Raw genomic sequence first — 23,291 nt, forward strand, 5'->3', positions numbered from 1 at the left:
ATAAATGATATTGTTCCTTTTCACAGATTCTTTATATGGATTAAAAATATTTTTTTTCAAAAGTAAATCCGTATCATCAATTGCAGAACAGATAAAGTGATTATGATGTGTAGCCTGAATTGAGAACCACTGTGGAGTAAGAGTAGGGGCTCTGGCATTAGAGAGACCTCGGTTTAAATCAGTTCAGCCACTTCCTAGCTATGTGGCTCTGGAAAAGTTCCCCCTTTAAGCCTCAATTTCTTCATCTATAATAATAATAGTAATTCTGGGGATATTTTAAGAATTGGATGTGATACTGGATACAGGTGCATAGCACAATGTCTGGTAAACAATAAGTGTTCAATAAATATTAGCTATTATCTTTTCCCTTAAAACTCAGTAAGATCAAAGATGGTTCTCTAATGATATAAAATTATACCAGCCACCATGTACTAATACAATTAACATCTGTGAATATATAAAACGACGTGACCCATGGGTCTGTAAACAGACTTACTTTTTAATCCATGTGGGCAATTAAATTTAATTTTGTTCATCAGACATTTATTGTGCTTCTATTATGTGTAACGCAGTGAGCTGGGCGGTGGAGGGGAACAAAAAGATCAATTAACTAGTCTGTGGAAGATTTCAAATTTGCTTGTCTATCAGGATGTTTGCTTTATAAATTGTATTTGGTGGAAACAAAGTTTCAGATAAAAGAGCTACTTACATAGCTGAGTGTGAACTCTACAAACATTTTATGATATTAGCTGACCGTCGATGATACGAGAATCATTTTGCCTCTGTAGACCTGAACTGAAGACCACTCAATGTTGTATCATTTATAAATGCTAATTTATAAGATAAATACGTATTGGCATTAGCATAAGTGAGCTCTTACCTGTCTCAGTGTCCCAGAGCTTAAGGTACCTGTCATAGGCTGCGCTGAGGAACTGTGTTCCTGCAGTATTAAAGCAGATGTCCCTAACGGCTTTGCTGTGGCCTAAGGCAGGGACAACAGAAATGCAGGTGAGCTGAAGTATCTTCTCTTAAAACACAAACACCATATGAGAAATAGCATTTTCAAGCCACCCTATGAGTCAAAATCTCTGGAATCCCATCCCCTGACTTTCTGATGTGGACTATGTTAGGTGTGGGCTTGGGAACGTAGGTGGTTTTTATTTCCCCTTCAGAAAGCGCCCTAGCTGTTTCTGATGCATAACATTTAGGTAAGAATCAAGAGAAAAGATCTAACATTTTTTTTTTTTAGAGTTTGTCATAGAAATCTTTTAACATGCTATATACATAATTGATGACTAAGCAGCCAGGAATTTAAGGAAACATAACAGACCAATTATTGCCAACGAAAGAGGAGGGCCGAGTGACATCTGGGAGGTTCCTGCTCCAGATTACTCACTAAGTGAAACAAAGCGACCTAACCCAAAAGTTCACGGAATCACAGCTCTTCTGCAATACCTGTCATTTCTGTGATCACATTACCAAGTTTCAGAGAAGTGACTTCAGAATCTCAGAGACTAAACCTTTTGGAAACTATAACTTCTGTTTGTTTTAAGATAGATTTTGACAACAAATTAACTTCAAGGTGCTTTGCTTAGAAATCAGTCTGCCAGACCAATCACCTCTTTTGAAAGTTACAGGGACAAACTGTGGCTAAATGAGAGCAGAAACTTTCCTATTTTCTATCACCCCTTCACGACCAAGACCGACAAAATGTGCATTGCACGAATCGTCAGCCACACACAGCAGCCCTGGGCCACCATCCCCAGTGAACTCGAATCAGGCCATGTGCCACAGTAATTAGGCGTTGTTTTCTACAGCAAGGGTCCCATCTTCCAAAACTGGTAATTTTGTTTTCCACTGAAAAACTGTCTGCCAGTGCAGGGGAGACGGATGGAGACCAGGTCAACTACATGTAGAAGAGGCATTTCCCCCCTGTCTGCTGCTGGGAGTCCTCCTGTAGGATGCCATGCATCTTGGGCAGTAGTTATTTGTTCAGCGAGGCCCTAAAATCATAACAAAGCACTGCGGAACGGACTCCCACTTGAATCTAAGAACAGAGACACTACGATTCACGCAAATAGTGTTTCAATAATGTACAGTTAAATTTGGAGATGGAACCAGGCTGCACATGAAATCTCACGAGGACAGTAAACTATCCTCTACCAAAAAGGCTCGTTTGCCACAAAGCTGTTCTCTTTTTGGCCTTGTTTTCTCCCTCACGGAGTTCGCTCAATCTTATTCTTTCGTATACTTGAGCCGCCAATTCTGAACCTCTTTTCAAAGCTCAGCACCTGGCTAATTGCTTACTGGCCACGTTCATCTCGATATCCCAAAGGCAGGTCAAATTTAATGAGTGGCACCTCGTCATCCTCTTATGTCCCCTCTCTTGGTGAAGGGGACCAGCGCTCAGCCAGCCAGCTGGGCATCACCCTAGATTTCTGCTTCACTCTTATCACTCACATCCAGGGACTAAGTCCCGCTGATTTTAACTCTTTTTTTTTTTTTTAAGATTTTATTTATTTATTCGACAGAGATAGAGACAGCCAGCCAGAGAGGGAACACAAGAAGGGGGAGTGGGAGAGGAAGAAGCAGGCTCATAGCGGAAGAGCCTAATGTGGGGCTCGATCCCAGAACACCGGGATCACGCCCTGAGCCGAAGGCAGATGCTTAACCGCTGTGCCACCCAGGCGCCCCTGATTTTAACTCTTGATTGTTCCTTTCCTCTCTATCTGCTGCTTTAGTCCAGGCTCTCATCATGTCTAATCCAGACCGATGAAATAACCCTGTCATTCATTTCCCTGCCTACAGGCCTGCCCTACCAGAGCATCTTCCATACTGCCACTGTGATCTCCGTAAACTTCAAATCTGATCGAGTTAATTTCTACAAGAGCTGTTTAATGGATCCTACACTCCTTATTGATGGCACATAAGGTCCTTCATGCTCTGCCCCTGGTTATACTGCTTTTTCCTCTTGTCCTCTCTCATCATATCCCCTCCCTAGCAATTCTGAAATATACTTGGCGGTCCCAAAGCAGCCTGCTTTCTCAAACCACTTTTGCTTTTGCTGCTCTCTCTTCCGGGTTCCCTTTTGGGAGAACTTCCTCTTCAAGACTCAGTTCGAGTCTTTGAAGACTTTCCTTATCAGTGTAGTAATATTACTGTTAATGATGTTATCTTAGTTTAAAAGTCTTCCCAAATAGATTTATAGACGGAGAGAAAAGAAGTATTACCAATAAATGTTCGCAGGCAGCGTCTGTCTCCGTAAACCTCCCATAGCTGGGGAAAAAACACATAGAAATATTAAATTGAATACAAGACTTTGATAAAGCGACAAGTTTCAATCAAGAACAACAACCATACGCCAGCTATGTGTGTGCATATCTGTGGGTACTGGGGATTTAACCAAGGCATCATACATCAACAAACATGATGCTTGGTGCTGCTAGTCTGTGTTGTACCACTTAGATTACATACACACACACACACACACACACACACACACACATTTGAAATCTGATACTGAAAGATACACCAAAATATCAAGAGAACTTAGATGGAGCTAATACAAGTGATTTTCACTTTCTTCTTTTTTTCTATATTTTATATATTTTCTATGATGAAAAGTTTCTGCTTATGTAATATTATGAGCTACTTTCAGAAGAACTAAATGTTATTAAAGCTGCTATGTTTATAACATTTTGGTACTGAAGATTTTTTTTGAGCTTTCTGAAGTAACAAAATATTATAGAAGCTATATGAAAATAATGATCTAGACTAAAATGTAACAGGCTAATGATTCTCATCGCACCTAAAGTGAATTAATACAATAGCTTCAAAACTCCTTCCTTCCTTCCTTCCTTCCTTCCTTCCTTCCTTCCTTCTCTTTTTCTTTCTTTCTCTTTTTCTTTCCTCCCACCCCGCCTCCCTCCCTCCCTTCCTTCCTTCTTAAAGATTTTATTGGTCAGAGAGAGAGAGAAAGACAGTGAGAGCACAAGCAAGGGGAGCGGCAGGTAGAGGGAGAAGCAGGCTCCCCACTGAGCAAGGACCCCGATGTGAGACTGGTTCCCAGGACCCTGAGATCATGACCTGAGCTGAAGGCAGACGCTTAACCGACTGAGTCAAACCAGGCGTCCCTAAAATTACCTTTATTCTTGCCTGCCTCAAATCTAATCCTCAATAATGTTACTAGTGTTCTAAAAGAGACCGCACTTCCTGGCCACCCAGTGCCAACAGGATAAAGTCTCAGTTCCCACAGCATACCAGGCAAGGACCTCTAGCACCTGATCCTTTGGTGAGGACTGCTGCTATGCTGTATCTCTCTGATTCGAGACTCCAGCAACCACAAACTTGCAGTGTTCAGCACACGCCATGCCTATCCATTCTATTCACTCATTTCAGACATACTCTACTACCTACGCTCCCTTCCCTCACCACCACTTTACTTGGTTACCTTCCTGCTGAAGGATGCTCCTCTTAGAAACCAGAACACCTTCCGCCTGACTCTATAACATCATTTATATCATAATGAAATAATTACCATGAGGGCAGGGACAGGGCCTTGATAAATTTTTAGTCTCAGCCCCTTGCACACAATAGGTACCTAATAAATGTTTACGGATATGAACAAAATTGAACTCTATGCTTTTTTAATTGGTCAAAAGACCTTAATCTCAACAAACATAGCTTGTATGAAGTCAAAGTTAAAGGAAACAAAGGTTTTTTACTCCAAACTGTTAGCCTGTGACTTTAAGCTATTGAGTAGAGATAAATGCCTAAATGGCTGTTCTCATCAAGAAAAGCTACCTTCATATATTGTTCATATTCATGAACTGTTTACAAAGAGTAAAATGTTAATGACTCAACTTTCCAAGCCTCAAGAGTATTACAGAGTTGATATTTCTTGACCATCATAACAATTTAGACACAGAAGACACAAAAAAAGATAACTATTCTTTCAGATTTAAGATTTTTTTTTTTAAGATTTTATTTATTTATTTGACAGAGAGAGACAGCCAGCGAGAGAGGGAACACAAGCAGGGGGAGTGGGAGAGGAAGAGCAGGCTCCCAGAGGAGGAGCCTGATGTGGGGCTCGATCCCAGGACTCTGGGATCACGCCCTGAGCCGAAGGCAGACGCTTAACGACTGAGCCACCCAGGCACCCCTCAGATTTAAGATTTTTTAAAAGGCTTTCCCCATGTTCAAGCTGACATGCAGTGGCAACTGAGTTTTCTCCCCCACATACTCTACAGCTGAAATTTAGCTTAAAGTGGAGCTTCCTAAGACTATAAAAGCTGAGAGAAGAGGCTGGGAGCATTTCTGCTACTTGGTATCTACTTGCATTTATAAGAAAAAGGATGAATTGCATTATCTATTTTCTACAATGGGATTTCTATCGCGTGTCCTCTCTACCTCCTACGGTTCTGAGGAACAAATGAACTCAGTTACACATCCAAAACCTCTAAAAAAATGCATTATTAGTGGTTAAATATTTATGTATCTAAACCAGAGTGATTGATTATATTCTAATCAGTTATCTAAGCTTACAAAAGAGCCTCGCCAATTGGACCACAGAGCCATATTTTAATCAACATGTTTGGAAGGAGTTCATAAATGGCTGCATTCATGGGGCCTAAGAGAAAATTTTTAGCCTCTAATTGCCTAACAAACCCAAATTTATTTATAATTAACCAAAGAGACTTCACCAAAGCACTAGCTCTGCAGCATTCCTACTGTTACTGAAGACTCACCTTAATTTTACAGTCCATGGAACAAGACAGCAATAAATGGCCAGAGAGAGGGAATAATCTGACGGCACTGACGCCCTAGAAAAAGGTGTTACAGTTATCAATCAGAAACATTCAACTATCACCTGAAATGAAACGTAAGGACAGTGTATTTTTATTTTATTTTTTATTTTTTATTTTTTAAAGATTTTATTTATTTAGTTGACAGAGATAGAGACAGCCAGCGAGAGAGGGAACACAAGCAGGGGGAGTGAGAGAGGAAGAAGCAAGCTCCCAGCAGAGGAGCCTGATGTGGGGCTCGATCCCAGAACGCCAGGATCACGCCCTGAGCCAAAGGCAGACGCTTAACCGCTGTGCCACCCAGGCGCCCCAGGACAGTGTATTTTTAAGCAACTTAATGTACTATTTTTCTTCATCCCAAAAATCATGCCTGAGCACAGCCTTCATTAGTATTCCAAGAACAGCCCTTATTGACACGAAGCTTTCGAAGATTTGTTTTTTAAACTTTAATACTGACTTTCTCACCCAAGGGAATACTTGCTCAATCAAGTTGCTAATGCTCTCTCTCTTCTTCCTTTTACTCAGTTCCTTTGCTCTTTGCCAAGAGCTGGGAATGATCAGTTGGAATAGTGCAGATGACAAGGAATATCAACATCAAAAGTTTCAAGTATCTTGTCTCTACATTAGTTTCAATATGACCAGAGTTTATCAACCAGAAACCAGCTAATCTTCTCTTAAGCACGATAATCCCAAGAGCTTAGGCAAGATTACTGAGGTTTTGGTGCTACTACCAACCCATTATTCATGGATGTGGTGTCCCAGAAAAAGCAGATTGTGGCAGGAATTTGTGGGGAAAGGCTTGGGCTACCCTAAGGCGACAGGACACCGAATTAAGAAATGTTATGTCATGGCCAATCCCTGTGACCAATCTGCTTACCTTTGTATGTCCCGACCACACATGAATTTGTTTTTTGGGGAGGTAGCACTTCTCAGGTGGCACAGTGGACCGCAGATTAACACCAACATCCTGAGGTATGTGAAGATAGGATCTACCTTGGTAGTCATACATTTCTTTAACTGAAACAACGAGACAGAGGAAAGCAGTGAACAAATACCAGCTACAGTCATAAAATCTATATCCTTAAATGATAACGGTTTTCTCATAGGGATATTGTTCCTTATTAAGGTTTGGGTAATAATGCTGATGAAGTTAAGACCAAGAGTCAGCTAAAATTTAGCTGCTTGAAATCCCTGCTGTTATTTAAATTAGAGGTAGTGTTTTGGAATTTCTAAATACCCAGAGAATATCAGACCTTTAAATAACATCTATACTTCTTTTACTTAGTTACACATTTTAATGATATATAAAAAAAGACTTCACTGCAGCATAATTACAGCGAGGGAAGACAAGAAAATACTTGGGCCTTGTGAGTCACTGGCAAAGACCCAGAAGCAAAACAGGACAGAAAAGAAGTTAAAACAAAAATATCAACTATCCTTTTTCCGTCTTCCTCTTTTATGCCCTTCCAGGTTCCTTTTCCCTTCTCTTTTCCACTTTCAACACAAAGTTTGCAGTGAAGTCACTTGTGGGACTTAAATGACATAGTGTATATAAAGCATTTAGTAGCATGTTTGGCACAGAGGAAGTCCTCGATGGATGTTGGCTGTTATTTTTATTATGGCTGCAAGCACCACAGTATTAAATAGCGTCCTTGAAGACAAAACTGAGTTTAAGAAACCAAATATGGCCTCATCAAACCTAAATATTTGATATGTGATCTAACATTAGAATAATCAAAAATTGATACTAAATTATTCTTTACAGTTTGATAATCACTACATAATTTTCCAAATGCAACTAATTATTAGTTATATTTGGTACCTGAACCAGGTACATTCTAGAATATTTATAATTTATTTTAGAATACATTTCCTGAATATGCTTTCCTTCCACATATCAAAATTAGCATGAGAATCTTAATCTCCAGTCTATTCACATGAAAAACAAAGTTTTTCTTTTCAAGTTTAATTTAGTAATAGTTATGAATTATGTGGCTATCTGGAGAATATCTGACTTGAGTTAAAAACAAAAGGATAAAATGGGGCAAGAGTCTGTTCTTAGGAAAGAACAGATTATGACAATTCAGATTTCTTCTTTATCTACTATTTTTAAAAATTCACTAGCACTTGAAAGAATCATCTGTGGCAATCATTAATCATGCTATTTTCTCTCCTTTATTAGTATATGGAAGAGTGTGCTGTAATTTCTTTGAGATGCAAATAGTCAAATACAATTATTCCTAATATAGGGAAGTACAGCAGCTGATTAGTATGGGCAATTGATAGTATACGAACAGAGAACAGAGTGAGTATCTGAAAGTTTATCATAAAAATGAAGAGGCATAAAAAATATATTACCATGTAAGATTGTCTTCTCCTCCCCAGGTTTCTCTTCTTCCTGTTTGCCCTTTTTCTGCCTCTTTGCTGTGATTTCATCCAATTCTTTTTGTTCTTCCTAAGGAAATTAAGGAATGAACTTTAAAATGGATGTTTTAGAACCCCACTGTGCCCAAAGCTGGTTATAAATACTTTATAATGAGGTCCAATTTTGGGTGAAGCAATAGCTGTAAGTATGTCTCCTGGGATACAAGTCTCAACTCTTTGACAGATTACAAAATGACATTAAACACATAATGGGTACTAGTTAATACTTTTAAACTTATTTTATTCAAAACCCATCTTTCTGGAACACCTAGAAACAAATGTATTGTATTATGCTAATTAAGCAAAAAGACAAAGTGGTTAGAAAATCTAGTATTGGAAAGGAAACTCAATTTTTGTACACAATGTTGTTCTCCAGTAAATAGCTTTTACTAAGTCATAAGGATATAAGCAATGACTACAGATTTATGACACAACTTTTATGGGAGGAGCAGTGGAAGGAAGGTGGGATAGTAGTAAGTCTTTATCTATAATAACAAAGAGGTCAACAAGTGATGTCTAATGTAAATAAAAAGTGGCATATGTATTTGATTGAGATACATGAATGAAAGATACAGCTAGAATATAAGCTTCATGAGGACAGGATTTTCTTGATCTTTTCCACTGCTATATCTCTAAGACCTAGGATAGTCACTGGCTTACACAGATAGTGGGATTAGGAAATGGAGAAGGACAGGTAGGGTTCTATGGTTGTACTTTATAACATTACATGGTATTATTATTTTTTTAAAAATAGATTATTATTTGTTAAAATTTTTAAATAAGTTAATAAACAAACAAAACCCACCATCAATTCTAAAATTACAGAAAGGTTGATTCTGTGATTACTATCTCAGTATATGGTATCAAAACCAGCTACCACCATAACTTAATAGCATTATCAATTTTTATTAAATTTTAATTTGTATTAAAAATTGTTCAATATTGTATTTTAATTAAAAATAAAGAAGAAAATAAATCAGAAAAGGATAAATTGAAAATATTCACAAGAAAAATTAGAAACTCTTACTCTATTTTCCCAATCAACCATGGCAGAGAAATATTGATGAGTAATCATTTGGTTCTCTAAGGAATCTCAAGTTTATTAATATAGATATCCTTCACAGAAACACAGCATCTACCTGAATTGGCAATGAAAAACATCAAAACTCACTTCTGAGGGTTTGGCTACATCTTTTTCATCCACATATTTTGCCCACGGTCCCAAAAAACCATCAATATTAGATGCGTCATTTTCTTTGAACTTTTTCCTCTTTTCTATTTTTTTCTGACCAGTTTCAAACACGGTTAAACCTACATTAAAAAAATACATAATAGAGATCACAAATATGGATATCTTCTAAAGAAAGAGTAGCATATAAATAATTTTTACTTTATATGGTTAAAGAAAATTGATTGTTCAAGTGACCAAAGATTTATTAAAGAACACAAAATGAAATCTATATGAATCTGCCAGGTACACCAACTCATACCATACAAAAAGAGACTCAATCTTCTGGGAAGAGAAGCTTTCTCCTACTGCAATATTTTGCAAGTCCTAATATATTTAAAGAAAAGACCTGGCTATGTAATCCTACAAGGTACACAATCCTTTTAATGAATCAAGGACCTGGATCAGTGGATTTTACCACTTTTTGAAAGGAATCCAGCAACTTAATATTGCTAAATAACGATAAAGCTACTTTCTTTTTTTTAAGAGAGAGAGAGTGTGTGTGGTGGGGAGGGGGAGAGGGAGAGGGAGAGAGAGAATCTTCAACAGGCTCCACGCTCTGCATGGAATCCGACACGGGGCTTGATCTCATGACCCTGAGATCGTGACCTGAGCCGAAATCAAGAGTCAGATGCTCCAATGACTGACAAGAATAAATTAAAATGTATCATTTAAAAACTGAATTAGATTAAATTACAGTAAGTAATTAATAACTTTGATTCACTTGCAATTTAACAATATAAATTAAGCAAGGTTTCACAAGAATCTGGTATTCTTCTAAGTGATCTAAATCTAAATTGGACCTCTAATATAAGTCTTAGATTAAAAAGAAAAGAGGAAAGAGGATGTTTCTAGTTGAGATTCTGAGTTGATCGGTAGGAGGTGGCAAGCTGTGTGTAGCCAGTAAACTGGAAAAAAAAGTTTTATGGGAGTCATAATTACAGTTTAACTATTAACGGAGACTCTAACTACATAAGAGATTTGGCGTGTAGAGGTCTAACTCAAAGAAAAAAGCTTACCTACATTAATTCAAATGCGTTTCCGTTAGGTTGTGTGCTACAACAAAAGCTTGTCGAAATTCTACTGAATAAAAATGTAGCTCGTACACCGAAGGTCGCTGGTTGATATAAGGTCTGTAGCTACTAAGTAGAAGTATCCTCATACGAGCAGCGTATTCTTTTTCTAATGAGCATAACTTACGGGTAAGATTCCAATGATGAGCTTTGTGACAAGTCAGCATGTAGAGTATGACGCTTTGTTATAAGTACAAAATGAATATGAGCACAAATACATATTCTAAAACATACTCAAACTCAGCCTTCAAAGCAACCCTAAGACAATCTCTGTAGACAATGTATAATAAAACTTGTTCTGCTCTGTAAAAATGTAGCTTGACATTAGTGTTGAGAAATAAACCGCAAACATTTGCTACGCATTAATTATAATTTACTGAATGATTTCTACAGGGTTGGCACTGTGCCAAGTACTCATAACAACCCAGAATAAATAGGTACCAACATCTTCCCTACAAGGATGCATGCCTCATGAATGGCAAAAATGAGCTTTAAACTGTAATGGTTCTCGACCATATTGCTCTATAATAGATTACTCGCTTGTTTCAACTTAAAAATAAAATCAATCTAATAAAATACTAGTTTTTACTACAGTCTCAGGTCATTTTGCAAGACAGTAATTATAAGTGTGTGTGTGTATATATACACATATACTTGATATGAAATATTTCAGATAAATTTGAATAAATTACCTTGATTTTTTTCAGCTTCTTCTACTGAACCAATATATTTAGTAGACACTTGATGATTATCTAATGAAGGGTCTAATGCATAACCTGAAAGGAAAAAAGTACTTATTACTGACTCCATTTTTGCCACTTATAATTCGTTTTATCACTATACAGATATACTCATCTCACATTTTCCTTCCCAGATGTTGAAATGGTCGCTTTAACTTAGGACTATCTTTCTTTCCTGAGCTATATTCCTATTTAGAACAATTAACCCAAATCTCAGACTGGACATGAAGGACTTCAGCCAAGTAAGAAGTATCTTATAGGATGAATCTAGCATATTGATATTACATTATTAACAGTCTCTCTGAATTTTAGTCTTTAATTTCTAAGATCTTAAAAATATATGTACACCACACATTTGGAAGTTTAGAAAGCATTTCCTTTTTGGTTTTGGTAATAGAAAATACATGGCTTTAGCTTATCAAATTATATTAACTATTAAATAATTTAAAAAAGAATAGAGTAAGAAGAATTATATAAAATCTAGCTATTTGAAAATGTTATTCTCTGTAAAGACAGTCTTCCCTCTCAATTTTAAAATAATACATTTTTACTTCATAAATCATTATGTATGTTTCCTTGGTAAGAAAAGTGAGAATATCAACTGGCATGTGAATACACGCCTTCAAAAAGTGATGAAAGTATGTAGCTACTATCTATATAAATGTAGTCTTCAGTGGTCTTTGGGGACTTCAGGAAAGAAAATCTATCTATGTTAACTCAAATCAATTTTCCTTAAGTGGGGGTGCTATAACATGATATATGTTTGGTAAAATTAGTTTTAGTAATCACCACTAATTTACAAAAGAGCCTAGGTCATTAAACAGTTTATGGTCTATGACCCATGTGAATAATCATAAAATATATAAAAGTACTAGCCACTTTTTTAAGGGGTCCATCCTAGTAGATAAAGTTGACACTTTAATTTTCCAGCTAAAGATTAAAGAGAACTTCTTTTGGGGAACAGAAAAAGATTTGTCATCAAACACACTTTTCAAACAAGCTAAGGATAGAGGTATTCAACTCACCCTCATGATATGCTAGAAAAGAACCAACCACCTGGCTATTAATGCAATTGCTTACAGTTTTTTGAGTAATAAAATATGTCCTCAGCCACAGGAGAGAGCCTGATGGCAGAAAAGCAGCTTTGGAATAACCTCTCTGAAATCACAGGTCCAAATCCCATGAGTTATTTATCTTTTGTCTCTTTGATGTACAGAACAGTGTTCTGTAAAGGATTTTTTAAATGAGATTTTATAAGGCTCATATAAAATTTAGACCAACATATCTGATGTTAAAAATCTCCATCTCAATCAGAAAAATTTATCCAGAATGTAATTCTATCTTGAGAGAGATTTATGTCTATACAAATGCCACTGCATTATATGTTTGGAGGGATGGAGTGGGAGGCAGAGAGGAAAGGCAGATCCCTGGTACTTCCTGTGATACCTACGTAAGCACCAATCCCCAGCTTATTTGGCCATAGTCTTGTTTCTGAGCACAGGAATTTATGCTCTCTTCCTTTTCCACATCATCTACGGTAAAATAAATCTTCACTGTCATTATTACCATTACTACTACTATTGCCTCCCACGTCAGGTAATTAAGGGATAATAATATTTCCCCTTTACAAATAAGAGAAGCTAAATATTAGCTATATGCCCTACTAGAAGGCAGCAAGTGACAGAGCAAGATATACTTCTAACACTACAAAATTTTAGTCCAATTAGTTTTCTATATTATCCTATGTCTCAAGTGACTATGTCTGCATTCTAGTTCTAATATTCCCATCTATCTTTGTTTTCCTTTTTATATTTTTAATACAGTTAATGTCTTTCTTCCTTTGTAGTCTTATTTGAAATATCTCTATTTTAAAAAATTTTTTATTTAAATTCTATGTAATTAACATATAGTGTAGTACTAGTTTCAGAGTGATCGAATTTAGTGATTCATCAGTTGCATCTAACAGCCACTGCTCGTCACATCACGTGCCCTCCTTTATGCTCATCACCCAGTTACCCCATTCCCCACCCACCTTCCCATCCCATCAATTCTCAATTTGTTTCCTAGAGTTAGGAGTCTCTAATAACACCAATTTTATTATTAGATCCTTAAGATCATTAATACTAATATCTCAATATGTAAATAAGATAAAAATGATCTGCAAAGACTGGTCACAAATATATCGAAAAACCTTCAACCTCACTAGTAGTCCAAATGGAACAAATTAAAGAGAGTATTTTTGTTATCACATAAATAAAGGAAAAACAATCACACAGAACTTAGGAAAAGAGAAATAGGACTTGAACACGTGGTGGTGGGCATGTAAGTTGGGAGAATTCTTTTGGAAAGCAATTTGACAAGATATAGCAAAACCCCTGAAAACATTTATATTCAGTAATGTGCAGGAAACCACTACAACACCACTTGGGCCATGTTCTCTGGCTGCGGCCGCCACCCCCACCCTTGCCTCCAGTGCACATTAAAGATCCCAAACCATGACTGACTCCAATACTTCACAGTCAATAAAAACGGCGAAATCTTTGAATTGAAGGCTGAACTCAACAATGAAAAGAAAGAAAAGAGGAAGGAAGCTGTCTAGAAAGTGATTGCTGCCATGACTGTGGGGAAGGATGTCAGCTCTCTCTTTCCAGATGTAAACTAACAGTCTAGAATTAAAGCAGCTTGGGTGTCTCTTGTTTGATGAACTATGCCACGAGTCAGCCAGACATGGCCATCATGGCTGTCAACAGCTTTGTGAAGGACAGTGAAGCTCCCAATCCCCTAATTTGGGCCTGGGCCGTCAGGACCATGGGGGGGGGGTGGTCATCCAGGTGGACAAGATTACAGAATATCTCTGTGAACCCCTCTGCAAGTGCTTGAAGGATGAGGATCCCTATGTTTGGAAAACAGCAGCAGTCTGTGTGGCAAAACTCCAGATATCAATGCCCAAACGGTGGAAGATCAGGGATTTCTAGATTCTCTGTGGAATCCCATAGCAGATTCAAAGCCAATGGTGGGGGCTTATGCAGTTATGCATTATCTGAAATCTGTGAATCTCGTCCAAGCAGCAACCTACTTGATCTGAACCCACAGAACATTAACAAGCTGCTGACAGCCCTGAATGAGTGCACTGGATGGGGTGAGGTCTTCATCTTGGACTGCGCGTCTAATTACAACCCTGAGACGACCGGAAGGCTCAGAGCAGCTGTGAGCGTGTACCATTAGCCTCCCAATGCTTTTGTGGAAGGAAGTCATGGAATCCATCACAAACACTTGCCAATACACCATGGGAGCACTGATGCAGGTGACAGCCCTGTGGGCACCACCACTGCCACCAACCCGGAACAGCCTCAGGTTATCCCCTCTCAAGGTGACCTTCTAGGAGAACTTTTAAACTTTAAACCTTGACCTCGGCCCCCCAGTCAATGTGCCACAGGTGTCTTCCATGCAGATGGGAGCAGTAAATCTCTTGGGAGGAGGACTAGATAGTATGGTGGGACAATCCTTCATCATCCCCTCATCAGAGCCTGCAACTTTTGCTCCTTCACCTACTCCTGCTGTGGTTAGCAGTGGTCTGAATGACCTGTTTGAACTCTCCATGGGGATAGGCATGGCACCTGGTGGATGTCTAGCCTCCTATAGTAAAAGCTAAAGGCTTGGAGATTTCTGGAACATTTAGTCACTGCCAAGGGCACATCTATATGGAAATGAACTTCACCAACAAAGCTCTCCAGCACGACAGACTTTGCAATCCAGTTTAACGAGAATAGCTTTGGGTGTCATCCCGAGTGCTCCTCTGGCCATCCGTACACCACTGATGCGAAACCAGAGCATTGATGTCTCCGTGCCTCTCAACACTTTGGGCCCAGTCATGAAGATAGAACCTCTGCATAAACCGCAGGTAGCTGTGAAAACTAATACTGATGTCTTCTACTTCAGCTGCCTTATCCCATTCAATGTGTGTTCTGTAAAAGATGGCAAAATGGAGCACCTGGTCTTCCTTGCAACATGGAAGGGCATTCCCAATAAAATGAGCTAGTTTCAGATTAAGGAATGTCACTTAAATGCTGACACTGTTCCAACAAATTGTAAAACAACAATGTTTATACTATTGCCAAGAGGAATGTGGAAGGGCAGGACATGATGTACCAATCCCTGAAGTTCACTAATGGCATTTGGATTTTGGCTGAGCTATGTAGCCAGCCAAGAAACCCAAATTATATGCTATCACTGAAGTGTAGAGCTCCTGAAGTCTTTCAGTACCTCTATCAGGGCTACGACAGCATTCTGAAAAATGAATAGACTGGTCCGGTGCCCCCTGGCCACCCCATGATTGGTGCAAGCCCAGAACTCTTACCTGGAAGAAACTGTATTACCATGTAGACTCTGAACCCAAACACACTGAGGCCACCCAGCAAGGTAGTGACCAGTCTGATCTGTGCTAACACCAAGGCACAATCTGTTGGATAGTTTTAGCTTTCATTTTTTATGTCTTTAACTCACTGGATAGTTCAATCTCTGTCTTAGCCCACCACCCCCTAAAGGGAGAGGCAAAAACCACTGGCTATTAAAAAAAACAGGCCCATTTTTGAAACCAGGTCTAAAGCCAACTGAGTAGTTTTAAATGCCTACTCTTACTATAGGATAATTTAAGAAGAAAAATAGGTACCAGATAAACTTAATTGAACCTTTTCTTTTCTGTTTTGTTTTAAAGTACTCGTAGCTATCTAAATTATTGCTTAAGTTCTTTCTAAGGTCTAAAACAAAGTCTTTAAAAGTCTGTTTCATTATAGGCTAGAATATAGCAAACTCATGATGCAATAAAGTTGATTTTTATGTGCTGCATATATACTTGATATTTACACGGGATCCCTTATACAAGTAATTCATACAATGCATTGATAACCATTTTTTTTTTTTTTGGACTGGAAGTGTCCAACCCTTCCAGGTGATTTCAGAGGTATACAGTCTTAGCTTTTGGCACACTGTCAATTATAACCTTGTTATGGTGAAATATGATTTAATATACGACAATCTTTTTACAACCAGTTTCCAAGAATATATCGTGATAAATAACTAAGACTATCTGTACTAAAACTCTAAACTAATTTATAGTGAATCAGTTTACATCACTCCCTAAAAATTAGAAAAAAAGTAACTTTCCAATATTAGAATAATTATGTAAATTATGGTACAGACACTACATAGTTCTAAAAAATGACAAACTGAGATTATAAATTAACACTGAAAAATGTTTATGATAGAACACTGAATAAAAAGATGAGATGCAAATTTTTTTGTATAGACTGATTATAGTATAGAGTAACTTGGAGAGATAAAGATCATGATGCTAACAGTAGATATGTTAGTATAGTGGGATTATAGGTAACCTTTTTCTTCTCTCTTTCCTAAAAGTTTAAAATTTGTTTATATTATTTAACGAAAATAACTACTATTAAAAAGCATCACTGAATACATATATTTCACATGATGCTGTTTTTTTTTTAACCTTTTTTAATCCTATCTTATAATAATGGAAGTTAATGGCAGAGAAGGTAGAAAAATTTGTTCAGAACTTAAAACAAATTCTATAAGAAATAAAAGGAAGAGGTAGAATTCTGATTGCAAAGAAAACTAAAGAAAAAAAAAGAGACAATTTACTGATGTCTAAAGATGTGATTATAAAATTTGTTGTAAAATTCTAAGTTTTCTTTTTCAATTACCTTTTTGGAAAGAAACACTAGCATAAGTAACTGATTTATAAAGAAGATCCCAACTACAATAGGCAAAAAGACACAGATGAGCTTATAGAAAGAGAAAGGAAGGGCACCACCAAATATTAGCAAATCTGGTATCAGTGACCAGGAACTATCAACAAGGACGTTATAAAGACCACCTTCTTTTAGAGGAGATTCCCAATCCTGTGTGCATGTTAACTTTCTTAAATCTGATAGGATATAGTTATCTTACACAATGAATCTGTGGCCATTCTATTTCCTGATGTCCTTTAATGAACAAGAGAAAACATTTCAGAGATAAGATCTGAGAAACAGAATAAAGTCAATCAGTAAATAACAAGATAAAAAGAATATGCCAAAAAACCAAATAATCTGATGAAAAATGGGCAAAAGACATGAATAGACACTTCCCCAAAGAAGACATCCAAATGGCCAACAGACACATGAAGACACACTTAACATCGCTCATCCTCAGGGATGCAAATGAGAACCACAATGAGTATCATGTCACACCTGTCAGAATGGCTAACATCAAAAACACAAGAAACAACAGGTGTTGGCAAGAATGAGGAAAAAAAGGAACCCTTGTGCACCACTGGCAGGAATACAAACTGGTGCAGCCACTATGGAAAACAGTATGGAGGTTCCTCAAAAAATTAAAAACAGAATTACTATAGGATCCAGTAATTCTACTACTGTTTACCCAAAGAATATGAAAACACTAATTCAAGAAGATATATGTAACCCTATGTTTATTGCAGCATTATTTACAATGGCCAAATTATGGAAGCAGCCCAGTGTCCACTGACAGATGATTGGGTAAAGAAGATGTAATATATATACACTGGAATATTACTCAGCCATAAAAGAGAATGAAATCTTGCCATTTGCAACAACATGGATGGATCTAGGGGGTATAATGTCAAGTGAAATAGGTTGGTCCAAGAAAGACAAATACCATATGATTTCACTCATATGTTGAATTTAAGAAATAAAAGAAATGAACAAAGGAAAAAAGAGATAAAGCAAAAAAAAAAAAATTTTTTTTTTTAAAAAAAGATTTTATTTATTTGACAGAGAGAGTGGCAGCGAGAGAGGGAACACAAGCAGGGGGAGTGGGAGAAGGAGAAGCAGGCTCCCAGTGGAGCAGGGAGCCCGATGCAGGGCTCGATCCCAGGACCCTAGGATCAGGCCCTGAGCCGAAGGCAGACGCTTAATGACTGAGCCACCCAGGCGCCCCCCCAAAAATGACTCTTAACTAGAGAGAACACACTGATGGTTACCAGAAGGGAGGTAGGTGGGGGGATGGGTGAAATAGGTGAAGGAGATTAAGAGTACACTTATCATGGTGAGCACTGGGTAATGTACAGAATTGTTGAATCACTATATTTATTGTACACCTGAAACTAATATAATGCTGTACGTTAATTATACTGGAATTAAAAAATAAAAGTAACCTCTTAACACTATCTGGTCATTTACCAACTTCAACAGCAACCTGCATATGATGGACATTCAATAACAAGCGTTCATTATCAAGTACAACAAAGAGTATTCCGTTTTTAAAACCTCAGACTACTTTTAGTATTCAGAAAACACAGCAAATTTAGAATGATAGTTAAAAATATTAGTTCATCTTCCCATTTGTATAAATATTTATAGATGCGTTTAAGAAAATATACTACCGTTTTTAAAAAAGGAATCTAGATTAATAAATTTAAAAAGCAAGAAGATAAAACAGATTATCCACACAGAAATATGTCGAACTGGAAACTGTAAATCTTATCACCTTACCGTATGTGGCAAAAGTTCTTCTTTGCTGTTCAAACATAAAATCATTGATATGAGCTGGTTCAGCATATCCAGAAAGCATATTTCGAGGGGCAGCCATTTGCTGTGTCCTAAAGGGATTTTCTGGTCCAAACTGCAATGTTGTAAGAAAAAAACGAACTTAAATTCTGAGTATATAAAGCTAGAATTACTAGAACTATTGTACAATATATTCTCAACTCTATATCATGAGGGGCTGAGTAACCGATCTGGAACACGCTCACCACACGTGCTCAGTGCAGCTGGGCAATGGCTGATGAGCAGTGTCTGTCAGCCCGTAGGTCAGAAGGAGAGGAATCCAGCTCACCTAAGTCTTTGTGTGGCTATTCAAATTTGAATTAATTAAAATAAAATATTCAGTTCCTCGGTCACACTAGCCACACTCCAGGACTTCAAAAGCCATTTTGGCTACTACATTTCCATCATTGCAGGAAGTTCTATTTGACAATGCTGCTCTTGATAATTGATAACTATATTTTGTCTAAACCATGATTTGGGGGATTTTTGGTGACTCTTTTTTAATTTGTAAAGATGATTTTTGGTGACTTTTATATCAATAATGGCACCATGATGTGATTTAAAAAATATATGTTTCTTCTCCATTAGATTATGAATTCCTCAGAGGTAGAGACTTAAAATCTTCAATACTTACCATAGTGCCTGGCATATAGAAAGCACTAATGAAGGAAAGATTAATCAGAACCCCACTGCGGGCAGAGAATAGGAAATAGATAGTATAATTAAAGTGCTTGAAAAAGTCCCTAGAAAAGACATTACAAATGGAAATAAAATTTCTCTACTGTGAAAAGTCACACTGTGAAAGTCTTACACAAAATAGTACATTATTATCTATTTGTTTATAATGCTTCAAGGTTCCATAACGGTTTCCAAATATTATTTAATTTGATCTGTACAAAAATCCTGGAAAGTTAGAGAGGTATTCTCTTTTTCATGTTAGAAATGAAAAAAAAAAGCCAAAGATGATGTATTTTATCTGCCCTAGAATCAATAGTTTTATTCTTAACTGGCAGAACCAGGTTAGAACAAACCCTAGTCTAGGATTCTACTGCATCGTAACATTCTTTAAGTGTACAATCATACTAACTTTTTAAAAAATTGGGTAAAAAGTACCAGATTGGGGCGCCTGCGTGGCTCAGTCATTAAGCACCTGCCTTCGGCTCAGGGTGTGATCCCAGGGTCCTGGGATCGAGCCCCACATCAGGCTCCTCCGCTGGGAGCCTGCTTCTTCCTCTCCCACTCCCCCTGCTTGTGTTCCCTCTCTCGCTGGCTGTCTCTCTCTCTCTGTCAAATAAATAAATAAAATCTTAAAAAAAAAAAGTACCAGATTATATCAAACACTATTAATTTAATGATATTTAATTAATGGTAATGGGAAAATCCAATTTTGCATTTTCTTTTCAAGATTTTATTTATTTGAGGGGGGGGGAGCACAAAGGGAGAGTGAGAGAGCGAGCCAGACTCCCCACTGAGTAAGGAGCCTGACTCAGGACTCAATCCCAAGACCCTGCAATCATGACCCAAGCCATAGGCAGACACTTAACTGACCGAGCCACACAGGCACCCCTGTATTTTCTTTTTAAATAAAGAATAAAATGAACTTCCCACTTTGGAAATAGTGGAATTAGACAGGATATTTTTATTTGAACTCTGGAAGGTCTATTGTCACGATGAAGTATTTTGATGTTAGGACATCTTAGGTCACTACCATTAGAAGCCACCTTTCCTATGATATATTTCTAGAGCCATAAATGTAAGTTATTGATCTTAAGCAGAATGCTGCCTTCTCTAGATAGGACAAAAATCTGAAATTAAATGTTACACTTGCCTAATGGTTTTTCTGCTTCAGAAGAAAATAAATTACTATAATATTCTTTTATATTGACAGCTTCCATTTCTATATTTAAAATGATTCAATTTAAAAATATCCGATTTACATATAAAACTTTTATTATTATTTATTCTGAATTATAATAAAGGATAGTGCCATGACTTCATAGCCAATATTGGTTCCTTCTTGCTGATGGGTGGAAATGTAGGGGAGAAAAAAAATTAGACTTCTGAATGCTGGCGGTCAGAGTAATTTCATTCAGGCATGAAATTTATTACAAAAACAAGGGATATCCATAAAATTAAAGATAATAAAGTGATTTAAAAGTTTCCTAGATGCTCTACCTAATATAGTCAGGTATCATCTGCAAAGCAGTATCTGACATTACTGGGGAAAAAATCTAAAGTGATAAAAATCTCTATTACTATTATTGTTACTCATATAATAAGTTAATCGTTATGTTTACACTTTCCAATTTGAAAAAGGAAAATACAGTTTCCATAGTCTTATTTTATTAAGAGTTTACAAAAAAAGAACAATTCTTCTATCAGCCATACATATCAAATCAGCTCTATCTTTTAAAGAAAAATTCTCAGTGTTAAGGAACTTTGATTTCTATATAAATACAGATCCACATATTATAGCTAAGTGTATCTTCTATGGGTGCTATTCCTAAAGCAGTCTAAAAATTTAAACGTGCTACATTTTACAGATATTTATGTTGAGACAACAAAAAAAAATCTTCTAATAGGAAGCTGGGTTGGGGGAGGATCCATCTACTTTCAGCTCTCCTTAACTGCCTGGTTACCAGCATCTACTGGAACTGACCTCAGAGACATTAAATAAATGCCAACAAAGAAAGGGAGAGAATGTTATTCAGCAGAACTCAGCTCTTCCCAATTACTTAAAAACTCTGTGTCCCAGATGTTCCTGGTCTCTGTGAATATGCACTTCTTTTAATTCCGGGTTAACTATTAAAAAAAACAAAACAAAACACAGGAGCGCCTGGCTGGCTCAGTTAGGAAAGCATGCGACACTCGATCTCAGGGTTGTAAGTCTGAGCCCCATTTTGGAAGCAGAGACTACATAAAAATAAAATCTTAAAAAAAAAATAAAAACAAAGCATATAAAAAACACACAAAACTGACTTCCAAATCTCTTTTTAACTTCTGGTAATTAACTAAGTTTAAGAGTAAATTTGCATTCAAGGAATTTTAAAAATACATATTCGAGTTAATTAGGTATGAGTATTTAACAGTTTTTAGCTAAGACCATATTGAAGTACACCACAGTCAATTATAATCTTAATCTCCCATATAAAATATACATATTTAAGTATTAATTCATAATTCAGATCACTACACTTCAGGATGTTCCTAAGTATGCTTACATCTTTCACCTGAGTGAAGTAGTGATTTATTTATAAAATAGGAGAAAAGCATTTTTTAAAAAGACTCATTTATTTGAGAGAGAGAGAGAGAGAGAGAGAGTGCGTGTGTGTGGGGGGAGAGGGTCAGAGGGAGAGAATCCCAAGCAGATCCCCCACGGAGTGTGGAGCCCCACAGAGACAGATCCTACGACCCCTGAGATCACGACCTGAGCCGAAACTAAGAGTCCAAGGCTGAACCGACTGAGCCACCCAGGGGCCCTGAGAAAAGCGTTTTTAATTTGTTAAGACACTGGTAGATAAATCTAAGCAATCTGTGTATTGTAAGACAGTGGTTCTCAAAAGTCTTCAGAAGGTAGAATGCTTGAGGGTCAACGTCTTAGTAGTATAACATAACATCACAAGAATTAAAACTTAACACTGGTAAAACCCGACTATATGAAATCATAATAATAAGTTTACATATAGAACGCCCCTCCAAATTACTGAACTAATAATCATATTATACTTAGATTGCTAATAAGTTTTTCATTAATATTTATTGCAGTCATCAATGTTTAAACACAAACTTTAAGGTAAGAGAGCTTGTTGAATAACTTAATTATTTTCCACAAATTTGTAGAAGATCACCACCATTCCATTTAATTGGCTGAATACCTCAATCTTTTAAGACATAAAAGCACGATTTAAATATTACTAATAAAAGAATATTTTATTAGTGTGAGTTCTATGACCTTAGGTCTCAGTTTCCTCATCTATGAAAGAAAAGAGCTGCACTATCGGATTTCTAAAGTTCATCCTAACATTAATATTTCTAGCAGCCCTATGGCCAGATTTTTAACAGAAACTAGGATTTTTTTTCCTTTTAACTTTGATATTTTTTCTATTCCTAAAAGTACTATTATTTTAAATCTGAAAATCTCCCAGGCTTATGGGTTTTACATGAGTCTTGAAAAGCTAACAAATACACTTTTCTCTAAGTAGATCCAAAAAGGATTGAGTGAAATGAAGAAAATCAGGGGACTAAAGCAAGGGCTATTATCTCTTCAAGTTCTGTCTATAATTTGAGAAAGCTATCTGGACCATTTAGGAAAAGTCCTTGGTTGGGGGGGAAAACATGTTTTATAAAATAAAAGTCAATTCAGTTAAATTACTGAACTAGCAAAGTCAAAGTATGTGCATAGGAGTGTAACATGCAAATCCCATAATGGTCTGCAA

At 36.9% G+C, this 23,291-nt stretch overlaps 1 protein-coding gene and 1 pseudogene across 1 annotated transcript in view; one reads left to right on the top strand and one right to left on the bottom strand.

Annotated features, from left to right (window-relative positions):
• The window catches only part of CDC40 (cell division cycle 40), a 51,357-nt gene that overhangs the window by 14,098 nt on the left and 13,968 nt on the right, over nucleotides 1-23,291 (bottom strand). Inside the window, exons 3-10 of the mRNA XM_026511643.4 lie at nucleotides 18,802-18,931; nucleotides 11,222-11,305; nucleotides 9,400-9,539; nucleotides 8,163-8,259; nucleotides 6,682-6,821; nucleotides 5,748-5,822; nucleotides 3,231-3,276; nucleotides 881-982 (exon numbers count right to left, since the gene is read on the bottom strand). Coding sequence (XP_026367428.2) covers nucleotides 881-982; nucleotides 3,231-3,276; nucleotides 5,748-5,822; nucleotides 6,682-6,821; nucleotides 8,163-8,259; nucleotides 9,400-9,539; nucleotides 11,222-11,305; nucleotides 18,802-18,931 — 814 coding nt within the window. The remainder of the gene's footprint in view (nucleotides 1-880; nucleotides 983-3,230; nucleotides 3,277-5,747; nucleotides 5,823-6,681; nucleotides 6,822-8,162; nucleotides 8,260-9,399; nucleotides 9,540-11,221; nucleotides 11,306-18,801; nucleotides 18,932-23,291) is intronic.
• Nucleotides 13,921-16,022, top strand: LOC123001748 (AP-2 complex subunit beta-like; annotated as a pseudogene).

This window comes from Ursus arctos, unplaced genomic scaffold, assembly GCF_023065955.2.
Source record: "Ursus arctos isolate Adak ecotype North America unplaced genomic scaffold, UrsArc2.0 scaffold_13, whole genome shotgun sequence".
NCBI classification, from domain to species: Eukaryota; Metazoa; Chordata; class Mammalia; order Carnivora; family Ursidae; genus Ursus; species Ursus arctos.